Here is a 15,099-nt window from a genome sequence, read left to right as displayed (position 1 = left end):
ACACACACACACACACACACACACACACACACACACACACACACACACACACACGGGTCAAAGACGTCCAAAATGAAATTGTCCTTCAGTGCTAACGGATACTTTTTCTTACTGCAACTGTGAAAAACATGATTTTCATTTTTTTGAGAAGTGAATGCATGAAAGCCAAGCCAAAAGAATAATAAAAAAAAGCAGTAAGTACAGTAAGCAAAAGTATCCGTTACACTGGAGGACAATTTCATGTTGGACGTCTTTGACCCATCACACACACACACACACACACACACACACACACACACACACACACACACACACACACACACACACACACACACACACACACACACACACACACACACACACACACAAACACACACAGGGAAGGCCAGACTAGGTGAATATAAACGACCCGGTTACTGGGGAAGGTCATTCATGAAGAGGTCTATTCATAGAAATATTTTGTTTTTTAAACAAGTAAGTTACAAATGACCCCGGTTACAAATTAGCTATTACAAGAATGGCAATAACAAAGTCATTATGTATTTCTGACAGTCTATTCAGCTGGAAACGCACCGTGCAGGACAGTGACGTGTCTATTATGAACTACTACTTCTGAAAGTGGAAATGATTCATGCAGGTCCAGCCTCTCCTACTCTGTTGGTTGTGACTCAGTCTCTGTTTTATTTGTTTCTTTGTCTTGATTACGTCTAAATGGGATTTTTCAAATCAAATATTCATCATCATCCTATTTTAATACCAGCTCATTTTGCTCATTTTGGATAATTGTGTTGTTGTGTGCTGAATGTGGATACTGACTAATCACTAGACCTTGAAATGGGTGGCGCTCTTTGACCCCACATGACCCCTCGCCTTCAGACTGCAAACAAATCAATATTTGCCTCCGCTGCCTCAATCTACACTCATGGCTGTAACTACCATTGAGGACACAGAGGTAATGTCCTCTGTGTTTTTTTCAGAAATGTAAAATGTATTTATGATGAAAATCGATATATGATCAACAATATTAAATTCTGTCTGTACACCACCTCCATGCCATCCTCAAGGCAGTGATTAATGAAAACAAATGTAAGAGCATTCTAAATGTACAGTATGCGGTACAGCACCCAGTATTTTAGCCCGGTATTTGCAAAATGTCTCGTTACGGCCCTGCATACTTCACCGGGGGTTCTTCACCAAGTGGGCTCCGGGGGGACCTGTAGGTGGGGGGTGGCACATTACCGGGGGGGGGGGGGGGGGTGGGGGGGGGGGGGGGGAATTGTTGGAGATTGATTTAAGTAGGGGGGGGTGTAAATACCAAATACCACAATAGCCCTGATTTTCTGATGCTACCACATGTTTGAAACACTGCTGTGTAATTTTTTTGAAAAAATCTTCCAAAAACCCCCCCCTACCCCAGAAATTACTTTTCCCTCCCAAAAAGATGCGTTTTTCGCCTATTTTGCCAGTTTATCCACAGTTATCACAGAACTACACATGAGTATGTTCATGATTTCCCATTTAATAGTCTAAAATGTGTGATGCTATATCACAGTAGAACTTTGAGCTATATAAGTACAATGTCAAGGTCATAATAGAGGTCAAAGGTTACAAAATATCGATTTTTAAGGGGAAAATATGTGTTTTTCAACTGCTGTTCCAGTACTATGCACAAATTATTTCCCATATTAGCAATTTTATGATCTTACATGTGGCATATCATACCACAGTTGTACTTTGAAATAAACAAGTACAATGTCAAGGTCATAATTAAGGTCAAAGGTCACAAAATATCGATTTTTAAGGGGAAAATTGTGTCAGTGGGCTGCTGACTCAGTACAACACATAGATTATGTTCATAATGGTCCATTTAATGATCTTAGGTCTTTGAACTATGCAAGTACAATGGTTCAAGGTCATAATACAGGTCAAAGGTTAGAAAATATTGATGGGGGGTGCTATCTTCAAACCGTTTTTCACGAAAAAGCAAATGTGAAAATTAATAAACCTGTAATAATAACACACTTTTGATCTATATGAAGCTATAGCTTTTGACATAAATATTGCTAATGTGTCACAATAATGTGGTGTAAAGAACAAAAGAGACCTAAGAGACAAAGGTCAAGCAAGTTGGATGACCCAAGTGAAAACAATAAATCAGTGAACTTTATGTGCATGGCACCAATTTCAAATCAGATCTACATGTTGCTACTATGCTTAGAAAATTGTAATGTGGGTTTATTATTCAGGGCCAATACCCATCATAACTGAAGTTTCACATGTGAAGAAAAATTAACAACAACAGCATCAATGTTACCAATGGTGAATGTGCCTTTCATGATGTTTTTTGGTTCATGCTAATTGCTCTTTGCCTCTTTGTAAGCATAGGCTTCACTTGTGGATACCAGGCCCTCAAACATACCTCGTGAAGACTTTCTGACCACTTGAGCAGAAACATGCACATCAGTACCCTGCAAACCTCATTTTCAGGGCTCTAGCAGTGCTTTTCCTGTGCCACCTGTCCCAAGGAGGGAGATGGTGATCCCGCTTCTACGTTCTAGTCTCCTATACGTCCCCTGGTGTAACGGCATGTCTCTTGGTATCTCGTCCATGCTCTGGACTCTCTGCTTCTTGCCACAGCACACATTGATGTGGTATCTTGGATGAATAACAGCTGAGCAAATTTAGTGGGTGATAGACACCAACCCATGGTAACTCCAGGGGTGGGACATTGAAAACATGCATGTGAACTAAACACAGCCAGAAAGGATGGAAAAGGAGAGATAGGCTGTGCCACCACCTACAGGATAACTCTGTTTTGGGGCTTGTTTATATTACCTTTACCATTTCTACCCACTATTTGTTACATTTGCATAACAATAGTCAAATAGACTCGCAGTGTTGCTTCCTAACTGGACAGGCTGATATCACAAAAGTGATCCACTCTGATCATTGTGACATAAAATAGACAATGCGTTTACCACTTTGCGCAGAGCCCATGTTTTAACCTTATTGTCCTCAAAATTGTAATGACCAAGTCTTAATCTCTTATCTAAGGCTCTCATACCAATGTTATTATGATGTTGTTGAGTCATTCCAGCAAAGTCTGATTGGGTCTGAACTGATCATGGAATGTAGGTGGGCGCATTGGTAAAAAGAGGCTATATTCCATGATCAGTTCACATGATTTTTAAGCAATTTTGATTACTTTAACCTTCAATATAACATGAATTAAGATATTGCATTGTGTAAAATATTGGCATACCACATAAGTAGCCATTTAAGTGCCCTTAGTTAATTTTCTACACTGAAACATCAAAAATGGTGACCTTTGACCTTAAGTAGGACTGACACTACACATTTTGCTGCTCACTTGAAGTATGGCATGGTACATGAAATACCATTCAATAGCCCAGCATGAACTTATTTCTATTCTGCACTCCATAAAAGATGGGGAACCATGGAAAAATGGCAGAAAATAGGCATTTAAGACCATATTGATGACCTTTGACCTTGAATATGACCTTGACATTTGACTTTTTTTTGCTGAAAGTACACCTCCAGCATGGCATGCCACATGAAATGTCATTAGATGATCCAGCATGGACATATTTTTACTCTGTACCTCATAAAACATTGGGAACTATAGAGAATTAGCCCAAAAACAGGCGTTTTTGGGGTTAAGTCAAGTCAAGTCAAGTCAAGTTTATTGTCAATTTCTTTACATGCACTGGTCATACAAAGAATTTGAAATTGCGTTTCTTGCTCTCCCATGCAGACATAGACTAATCTAGGTAAGGACATAGACAGTATAGACATAGACAGTACTCATACATGGACATAGACAGTATGGACGTAGACATTGCTCATACAGACATTTAAAGTGCAAGACTGGACAACAGAAGACTTGTAGAGAACATACATTAAGAGGAGGTATTTTGTTGTGCTTTTTTTAAAAGTCCTTTATAGCGTTCTGACATAGTAATAGTAGCATTTGAAGAAAATAAATAATTAAACAAAAAAAACAAAAAAAAAAAAAAAAAAAGGTGCAAAAGTTAAAAAGTAATTTCTGGGGTAGGGGGGGGTTTTCGGGCTTGATTTTTAAAATTTTTACATCAATGTATTCCTAAGACATGGTAGCATAAGAAAATCTGGGCTAAAGTTGAATCTGAACATTTTCATCAAATAACACCCCTCCCTATTTTAAGACATTTGTCGGAGGGGCAAGTCATTTTTTATTTGATCAGAATTTTTAGATCAAAAACTAGATAAGTGCCCAAAGTGTCTAAGTGCCAAAGTCACTATAGTCCAAGGAAGAGATCCAGAGTCACTCTTGAAGAGCCCGGAATCAGTGTTGCCAGATTGGTCAGTTTCCCGTCCAATTGGGCTGCTTAGGATGGTCGTCTGCGGGTAAAAATGGCAATTTGCAGGAAAAACCGCCCAATTTTTGGCCATTGAAATCAATGGAATCCTCATCTGGCAACCCTGCCTGGAATCCACATGCTGCCCACTGTGTGCCCACTGTGAAAAACAGTGCAATAATAAAGGCGTGGCTAGAGCAGAGTTGTCGTCCTGGTTACTACAGCACCGAGAATCCCTGCACTAGACCTGACTCTCACTCACTCTTCTTCTTCCCCGACAGGTAAAACAGGCGGCATTTTAAACCCTGACAGCTAGATGGCAGCAAATTTCTGCTCAGATCAGCACCCAAGGAGGAGGGTGCATAATAATATAATAACGACAGCCATCAAAATGGATCTGAAATGAATGTGACATGTTTACAGTTCTGGGTTAGAAATAAATGTCCATTATTATTTAAAAGCATATATATATATATACACGGTATGTGCTGGCGGGCTAAAACGCTCGCTCGCTAGCAGGTGAAAAATGAGCCTCGCTCTACTCCGGCTAATCTGCAGATAAAGCATACACATAATTTATTGGCTAAGGCAATGATACGCTTGACGAGGCAACAGGGCCAATTTGGATTGCGGTGATTTATGGTTGGTGTGTTCTGGACATGGGCCCTGAATTATAGCACTTTGATTTCTCCAGTCCTAAATAAAAGCCACTATACCATGAAAACACACACATGCACATGTGCACACACACGCAGTCACGCATGCATGCACACACACTTGCACACACACACTCACACACAGACACACGTGCACACACACATGCACACAGACCCGCAGTCACGCACACACGCACGCACACACACACACACACACACACACATACACACACACACATGCACACATGCACACATACACACACACACACAGGTAATCTGGCATACAGGGCATTTCCTGGTGGGCAGATAGTCCACAGGGCCCAAACAGACAAACAGACACACAATGTTCTGACAGACACATACAGACTCAGAAACACAAAACACACACTCTCTCTCTCTCTCTCTCTCTCTTTCTCTCTCTCTCTCTCTCTCTCTCTCTCTCTCTCTCTCTCTCTCTCTCTCTCTCTCTCACTCACATACAAACACTCGTACACGCGAAAAACGGGTGGCACCACGCCATTTACATTACAAAGACCGTCACCAAAATAACCAACTGCGACACACAATGGATTGTGAGATACAACGGAGGACCACACGCCCTCCACCTGTTCATTTGAAAGAGGCCTGTTGTACTGCGTTGGGAGCTCCAGCTGCTGGAACACCTAAACAAGGACGTGCTTTATTATGACAGAATATGGTGAAAACTGAAAAACAGTTTCTATGCAGCGGCCATCACAGAACTGATTTTTTCTTCAAAAGCATAGTTTGTATATACATACCATTCTTTGTATTCCATTTTTATTTGTATTTATTTTATTTATTTATTTATTTTTGCTTCAACAAGGAATGCACAATTTCGTTGTGCTTATCACAATGACAAATAAAAGATATTGTATTGTATTGTTTTGTATTGTATATAGTGTGAGAGGAGACAGGAAATGAGCAGGAGAGAAATGCTGTAGGGATGTACTGGACTCGAACTTGCATCCCAATAGGCACGCAATGAGTCATGTTTTTTTATGTACTTCCACGCAGCAGCAGGAAGTTGGAACGGACTTCGTTTTAGAGGTGTGTCGTTCACGAACGAGCCGGTTCTTTTGAACGGCTCCCTGAAGTGAACGATGGGAATCGGATCACAGCTGGGGGAGCCACTCGACTGTTATTTCGTTCATTTTTCATTAATTTTAAGCACGTGACCTCGATCTGAGTAATTAAATTAGGGAAAAAACACAATTGTTTGCCTTAAAGAGTGGCAAAAACGGTCTATAGAAGCAGGAGAATAATCAGTTGCTGTTTGGACAAAATTACCTTGAGGTGGAGTCAAAATATTACATTCTGAACACTGAATTAATAATTTAAAAAAGAGCCAAAAGAGCCAGTTTTTTGAACGGCTCTTTGAAAGGAACGAGCCACTAAGATCCGGATCCCGTCAAAGAAGAGCCATAAATCCCACCTCTACTTTGTTTGCCCTTTCAAACAAGTTCACTTTCATGTACAGTACAATATTGTATGAGTGAGATGGCAATTCTCAATGTCCCCCTACCGTACACAGGGGTGAGTTTCTCAAAAGAGAAGTTGTTAGCCTGTTAGCAACTTCGATAGTTGCCAATGGGAAAATGTAGTAAGCAACTAATGTAGTAAGCAACTTTGGTTTTGAGAAATTCACCTCAGAACGGTACAGCACAGCAGCCTGCCTCAAGTCACAGACACAAAAATACATCGGTAACACTTTAGAATAATGGATGCAAAAAAGCGTTATAAAGACTTAATAAATAATTAACTATTGATGAACAAAACATTAACAAACGTTTGTAAATTACTAGGAAATGTTAAAAAAAATGCTTGTAAATGACTAGGAAATGCTATGTTAATATTTTATATTTATCAAACATTTACAAGTTGCTTGTAAATGAATAAAATACTCTGTTATAAAGTGTGCAAAATCTTGCATATATCATTTGTAGATATTTTATAAAGCATTAATAAAACATTTGCTAATGTTTTATTCATCATTAGTTAATTATTTACTGAGTCTTTACTAAGGAACATTATTATAAAGTGTTACCAATACATCAATAACACAGCTTGGACATGACTTGGCATTGACATGGTTATGATATCAGATTCCCCAAGTGTGCTGCTTCCGACCCAAGCCATTTGGTAGAAGGAAGACACACAGCACAACACAGCAGGCTACAAGTCAAGCAGTGATTGGTTACCTGGATTCATTACAACCCAGAGCCACATGTTCCAAATGAGGTGGTGATCGCCTGGGTGAATGATTTCCTGATTGAATTGGGCAGGTAAAGTCATTTGGGATATGTGGCACTTTTCAGATTTCAACCTTTGCTGTTGTCTTTTTTGTGTTGTGATGGGGTCTATTTACCGTTTTTGGTTCAGTTATTTCTTAAACTGTTGTCTGTTGTCTGTACATTGATTTTTTTAAATGTCTGATTTAGTGCATGGACTCCCAAGAAAATGTCTTCTTTTCTTCCTTTTATTAATACAGAATGTTGCCTTGCAATACTGTATTGCAACTTGGTGAACGGAGGACATGTACAGTACAGCACAGCACAGCACAGCACAGCACAGCACAGCGCAGCACAGCACAGCACTACCAGCGTACTCAGCATAAATTCACAGCTACAAAAATACATAATATAAATAACTCACAGATTGGATGAGCTTGGCATGGTTCTGATCACAGATTCACTAACTCTGCTCCTTCCCACCCAAGCCATTTGGAGAGAGGAATACATACTGTACAGCACAGCACAGCACAGTACAGTACAGCAGTGGTTCCCAAACTGGGGGGCCAGGACCCCTCGGGGGTCGCGGAGGTACTGAAGAGGGGTCGCAGACAAAAGGGACATTGCGTAAAAATGGGAAAACCACAGGTTAACAGCTAACAGCTAATAGGTGTATTTTCTGTCGTGTGGATATCTTTGGGCAATTTTTTGTCCATTAATAGGCCTATTGCTAGATTTTTCATTAATAGTGTGTCCGCTAATATTGCTGGAAATCCACAGGACAGCAAATTCGCAATATTGCTAGAAATCCACAGGCTAAGACTTGGGGGTTCTAGCTGTTAACATTAAACTAGCAGTTAACATTGAGTTCTATGAGACCAGCTAGCCGCCAGCTGGTCTCATAGGACTCAATGTTAACTGCTAGCATGGAGGAGGTAAAATTTGCACGGCCATACTCAGAGAACGGTTCAACGTACAGGAGAAAGGTAAAATTCAATAATTTAACTCAAGGGGATTTGCAATATGATCTTATTTCCAAAAATGGGACATAACAGTATCACTTTAAGTCCAAAAGGGGGTCCTCACCGAAAAAGTTTGGGAACCAGTGCAGAACAGCACGGCAGAGAGCAGAGCAGCCTGTCTAATGTCCTCCACTCCTCTCTCTCTAATGGCAGCAGGCTTCTTCTTCTTCTTCTTGGAGCAACAGTAGCCTACTGTCCCAGATGAGTCAATTATCTTGGAAAGAATGTGAGGCATTGCATTGCATGGTGCCGCATGGCATCCAGAATCAAGTAAGACATGCCAGCTGGCTGGAAACTTGGTATTAATCACAAAAGCAAAGTTGGCTGGTCGTCGAGAGAGAGAGAGAGAGAGAGAGAGAGAGAGAGAGAGAGAGAGAGAGAGAGAGAGAGAGAGAGAGAGAGAGAGAGAGAGATAGAGGGGAAGAGAGAGGAAGATGAAGAGGAAGATGTGATGGAGAGTAGAGTTAGAGGAGAGAGTGAGCATGGATATGGAGGGATGGAAAGAGATAGAGAGCGAAAGAGAGAGAGAGAGGGGGGGGAGAGTGAGAGAGAGAGACAGGGAGAGAGAGAGAGAGACAGGGAGAGAAAAAGAGAGAGAAAGAGAGAGAGAGGGAAAGAGAGAGAGAGAGAGAGAGAGAGATGCACGGCGGCGAGTGAATAATATGTCACCGTTCTTGTAAAGATGAGTTTGCTTAAAGAGGATGATGTGTTCCATAATGAGGCTTCACTAATCCCCTTTATGAGTCTACTGTTCTTGAAGAATGGGTAGAAGATGACACAGCATGGTTGTAGCCTCCTAATGTGCATGACTCATTCAATGCAATACTGTACTAGCTAGGCATTGAAGAGACTTTGCTACATTCTCAGAAATAAAGGTACAGAACTCATCGCTGTGGCAGTACCTTCAAGGGGAGTACCATTGTGTTACTTGATTGGTACCCCAAAAAAGAGGTGCGTTAAGTTTCTTGCATTGTCGACCAATGTGCATCTGTCACCTCTTTTTTGAGGTACCATCAAAGCGTACACAATGGTACTCCCCTTGAGGGTACTGCCACAGCGACAAGTTCCGTACCTTTATTTCTGAGAGTGTATCATTACAATACTATTACATCACACAGGACCTTAGGTAATAGGTTATATTGTGTTTTGGTCGTTTCCATTCTGCTAGCAGGAAGTTTATAAAGCGGCACTTGCCTTTAGAGCTATCAAGGAGGGTGAATTTAAGCATTCAGTGGTTCTGTCTGCCATCCAGTGAGCGAGGATATTGTTGTGCTCTAGATGTTTAGAGAAATATGCAGGTACATAAAATATAATAATATATTTTTACATTTAGATTTGGATGAACATTATATTATATATTTTATTATATTACATTACATTACATTGTATAATATATCATTATATATTATATATTTTATATATAAGCAAGCATACAGAGCTTGTTGGGAACACAACAGCCTGTCTGACACAGTGAATTTTGCAGCGTTCTTTCAACACTTCAAAAGAGGAAGACTATATGCTACTCTTTCAACATTGCAAAAGAGGGAGACTTTATGCTTCTCTATCTAGAGAATAAGACTATATATGCTACTACTCTAGCTCAGTGTTTAGAAATGTACTGTGTGCTTCTGGCTTGTATGAGGTTTATCATTTTTGAAAGGTAATCGTATTTTGGCAGACGCAACAAAGGCAAGTGCAGTTCAAGCAGAGCTCTCTGTAGGCATGGGGACAGACGATATCTCAATCTGAGCTGCAGCCAAGACTAAGGCACGCACGCACAGACGAGCACACACACAAACACGCACACACACACACACACACACACACACACACACACACACACACACACACACACACACACACACACACACACACACACACACACACACACAGACGCACACACACACACACACACATAGGGCACACAAACACACACACAAGGACACACGCACAGGGCACTGAGAGGTTTGGCACACATCGCGTCCCCTCCCCTCCCGTCCCTCAGCACACGCACGCACGCACGCACGCTCGCACGCTCCTCCCATCCCCTCCCTCCCATCCCTCAGCACGCACACGCATAGACACACACACACACACACACACACACACACACACACACACACACACACACACACACACACACACACACACACACACAAGGACACACACACAGAGCACAGAGCACAGGGCACTGAGAGGTTTGGCTCGCATCGCGCTGCATCTCCTCCCATCCCCTCCCTCCCATCCCTCAGCACACACGCACGCACGCACACACACACACACACAAACACACACACACACAGCACAGGGCACTGAGAGGTTTGGCTCGCATCGCGTTGCATCTCCTCCCATCTCCTCTCATCCCCTCCCATCCCTTAGCACGCACACACACACTCGCAGACACACACACACACACACACGCACACACACACACACACACACACACACACACACACATGCATCGCGCTGCATCTCCTCCCATCCCCTCCCATCCCTTAGTTCCCCTCCACCGTCACCCCCACCACCCCTCCTCTGTGCACAGTGGCGGCAGGGTGGCGGTGGCAAATTGCTCTGACATCTTCTGATGATAAAGGCTCAGGCGGCTCCCCGTAACCCTCTTTGCTCTCCCTCCCTCGCAGTTACTTATCTCCCGGCCCCAGGCAGCCAGCCAGCCAGCTACCAAATAAAGCACCTGCCGCCAGGGCCACTGGCACCCTCGACTGGGCCCAGGACAACGCCATCCGAAAGCCCCCCCCCCCACACACACACACACAAAGTACATTCAGTGGAATGAGGATCCAGTGAGAAGAAAAAGGAGTCGCACACAGAAGTTTGCTGCTGTTCAGTGAAAAGCTGAAAATAAAGAGAAGCCAAAACAAAAAAGTGGGATGCAAACGCTCCGGGTCTAGCCCATCATCAGTGTTCCCAAAATCAAAAGAATGTGGAATGAGGATCCCAAAGTCTGTGCCCCCTCTCTCTCACTGGGCTTGTGACAACTGACCCCCTTGTCCCCCACCCCTGTTGGCTTCTCTGCCTGCCTGCCGTGGAGGAGGGTGGAGGAGGAGGACTTTGGAGAGGGAAGAGGGCTCCGGTGTCTAAGGTCTTATACGGGCTTATTGCAAGGAGATAAATGAAGCTATACGTTCCCCACTCTCTAAACTCTAACTCCTGGGCTGAAAGCAATCTCACTTTATACTTTAGGAGGAGCACTGCGTAGGTGGCTGCCCCCTTGAAGATGGGTTTAAAATAGCCTACACAGACACACTTAGACACTGTGGTTGAGGTGGGGGTTGTGGTGGAGCGTTAGAGAGAATTCGAATTATTGTTCGCCAAGGACAAGGTTACCCGGCCACCACAGAGTAACTTTATATCCAAATAAATAAATTCCTTTGTTAGCTACCACTAAAATTGAATGTTTCACTCATTCACAAACTTGTTTATTCATTCAGTCAGTCAGTCAGTCAGCCAGCCAGCCATCCATATTTTCACTCATGTTGTTTCTCAACCATTCACAAAGATCAATAGCCCACCTCTCTCTCTGGATCAATAGTCCTTTGGCTGCCTCTCTGAAATTAGGGGTCTTCGCCCTTTACACACGTTATTTTATCCGTGATTGAGTTGTTAAATGTTACCATTGATCTGTTGCCGCCAGAACACTCGAAACCGCTAAATTCTATGACGTTAGATTCTGTGCTGCTCTAGACGAGTGTAGAAAATGTTCATATTATATTGTCTGATAATCTGGTGAGATCTGTAGGTTCTATATGATTTGTTTAAATAGTCCTCCAGTTTAACTAAAAATCCTTCTTTCATCATTTATTACTATCTATCATTATGCCTACCAAAGTGCGATAAACGCATGAAATTCCACATTATCAACCAATGGCAAATTGAGCAAATAAATGGAAAATATAGCCTATATTAATAGTAGAGCCGTAGTGAATTTTGATCATTTTGTCAAGATATGACACGTGTTCCCCGTGACAACTGTCCACTGCTGTCGGTGCGTGCGTCTCCCCTTGCTCTTTGTATTGAGCAATGACGTGTGTTGGCCACACAAACATTTCAGCACCACGGTTTTGGTCCACTGGAGATGCGCTTGAACTGGAACCGTAGCGCGAGACTTGCTGCAGCGTCAAGCAGGAAACTTCACACGGGAGAACTAGGAGGGATGAAAACTAAAGAAATACTACTTTAAACGAACTTTGCAACATCTGAATCGAGGGAAGAGCACTGAATTGACGCACTGGCATCATGCGGACTGCGACTTCATCATAAACTTGCGACCGGAACATTGAGCCTACTTTTTTTTAACACCTATTAGCCTTGTTTTGACAAAGTTCCGGTTATTTTTGCGTTGACTTGTTGATTGCATAAGTTAAAGTTGGTTGCGAAGAACGGTATAACTTGGTGACAAAACGAGCAAGCAATCTCAGACGACAAATCGCACAGTAGGATACGCATTACGCACAGATGGAAAACACTACAGTGAGTAACCAAACTTTACCAATATGGACAGACCACAGCGTCGAATACAAAGTCATCAGCTCGGTTCTGGTGTTTGTTATATGTGTTCTGGGCATCATTGGCAACACGATGGTCATCCTGGTCGTCCTCACAACCAAACACATGCGAACGCCGACCAACTGTTACCTGGTGAGTTTGGCGGTGGCCGACCTCATGGTGCTCACCGCGGCCGGTCTCCCCAACATCGCGGACAGCATATACGGCTCCTGGATCTTCGGACACTACGGCTGTCTGTGCATCACCTACTTCCAGTACCTGGGGATTAACGCGTCCTCCTGCTCCATCACCGCGTTCACAATCGAGAGATACATCGCGATATGCCACCCGATCAAAGCCCAGTTTCTGTGCACGTTGTCCCGAGCCAAAAAGATAATATTGTTAGTGTGGGGGCTGACGTCTCTGTACTGCGTCCTGTGGCTTTACCTGTCAGACACGGTGGAGACGCAGTACCAGGATGTCACCATAATATCATGTGCGTACAAAATGAAGAGAAGTGTGTACATGCCAATTTACTTTTTTGACTTTGGCATTTTTTTCGTGGTGCCGCTCACGCTGGCCACCATACTGTACGGACTGATCGCGCGCATCCTGTTCCTGAACCCCATGACTTTTGAGAAGAATGCCAACGGCAAAAGTCACGGGGGAGGAAAGGGGAACGCGCTGGGTAAAAAGTCCAACCATTGCTCCAACACCACCGCCACTTCCAGGAGACAGGTGAGTGAGTGTGCGCACCGGCCTATTTCCTAGGCAGTTCTTGCGCCGGTGTCTTACATAAAATGTGTATTCATTAGCAACTAGCTACTATAACTTTTCAGTTAGTGCCTATTAAAACAGGTTGCATGTTGGCTAGCCTATAGATTTGTGAGACCTCGTCAGGTTTAGACTAATGTTAGTAGCCTAACAAAGAATAGACTACTATGAGCAATGATTTTAGCCAATAAAGAACTGTGCGTGTAGTTAAGTTTTCAGACGTGCCCCAACTGCCAAATGTCAGTAAAACAGGATATATGAGGGGAATGCTATGGTCAAATGTGCTTCAGTACACACTGATTTTCCATTCATGCAATGATAGCATCTCCGTGTTGTCTAGGTTACCAAGATGCTCGCTGTGGTGGTGATCCTGTTTGCCCTGCTCTGGATGCCTTATCGCACCCTGGTCGTGGTCAACTCTTTCCTGGAGCAAGCCTACCTGGACACCTGGTTCCTGTTGTTCTGCCGCTGCTGCATCTATCTCAACAGCGCCGTCAACCCGGTCATCTACAACGCCATGTCGCAAAAGTTCCGCGCGGCTTTCCGCAAGCTCTGCCTGTGCGGGCGCAAGGGCTCCGTCACCAAGGGGACGTACAGCGTGGCGCTGACCTACAGCGCGGGAAAGGACACCTCCATGGTCGAGAGCTGCACGGAACACTACACCACGGAGCTCGACGAATTAACGGCCACAGACGAGCTCCTTGCCGAAAAGAAAACGCTCTACCCGGAAGACTGCACCTTAGTGAAAGTGACTTTCAGCCAAAACCCTGTACAAGTGCTCTAACAGGTGGCTGACAGAAAACTCATAGGCTAATGGTTTTTTTTTCTCTCAGTGAAGGGTGTGTAAACAATGAAAAAAAACAGCGCCAGAGTGTGTACTTTACAAGCTTAACGACCCACATACTGTAGGCCTGTAACAAACATAGCCTACTTTATAGACAAAAGTATGTAGGCCTAAAGCCATTTCTCCTTCGCTCACGTTTTCACTGTAAAAGGCCAAGGATGAAATCTCAAGTGAGTGAGTGACAAGATGCCTCAGTGATGTCTCCTTCTGTAGCTACTGTGTCCTACAGAAAGGCAGAAAACATTAGCCTGGCAAGACAGGGTATAAGATGAACAGTTTAGTCTGGTACCAAGCGGTTTAGAAAGCTGAGGACTGTGGGTGGGGCTAAACTGTTCACGCTCAAACTGCCTCTGCATGCTATATGACCAATCAGAGCGATAGTGACCTATCCTCCCCAACAGTGATAGGCTGCCTCAAAAATTGATTTATTTAATTGTGATTGGAGGACCAGTTTGTCAGCCTTTTGTGTCTGACCTTCAACGGTGCAGTAGCCTACTAACAATAGACCAACTTGGCAGGCAAGAATATTTTCTGTCACTAAGTGGATTTGTATTTTCTATGCGAAGGTAACATTGGTCAAGAGATGAATGGGGCATCGTAAAATAGGGCAGTAGGATAAACAGGGTAGACGAGGTAGAACAGCTTGGGGAAGGCGTGTGTGGTGTCTGGCTACTGTAGGTCCTGCCCTCACCC

General features: G+C 43.3%; 1 protein-coding gene across 1 annotated transcript; it reads left to right on the top strand.

The window, feature by feature from the left end:
* Nucleotides 1-12,758: 12,758 nt before the first annotated feature.
* LOC134436056 (thyrotropin-releasing hormone receptor-like) lies at nt 12,759-14,346 on the top strand. The gene is made up of 2 exons (XM_063185084.1): nt 12,759-13,526; nt 13,903-14,346. The coding sequence occupies exons 1-2, from the start codon at nt 12,759-12,761 to the stop codon at nt 14,344-14,346; spliced, it is 1,212 nt and encodes a 403-aa protein (XP_063041154.1).
* The last annotated feature ends 753 nt before the right edge of the window (nt 14,347-15,099 follow it).

The sequence above is a fragment of the Engraulis encrasicolus genome, chromosome 20 (genome assembly GCF_034702125.1).
Source record: "Engraulis encrasicolus isolate BLACKSEA-1 chromosome 20, IST_EnEncr_1.0, whole genome shotgun sequence".
In the NCBI taxonomy this organism is placed as follows: domain Eukaryota; kingdom Metazoa; phylum Chordata; class Actinopteri; order Clupeiformes; family Engraulidae; genus Engraulis; species Engraulis encrasicolus.
This window is presented reverse-complemented; position numbering and strand designations above follow the sequence as displayed.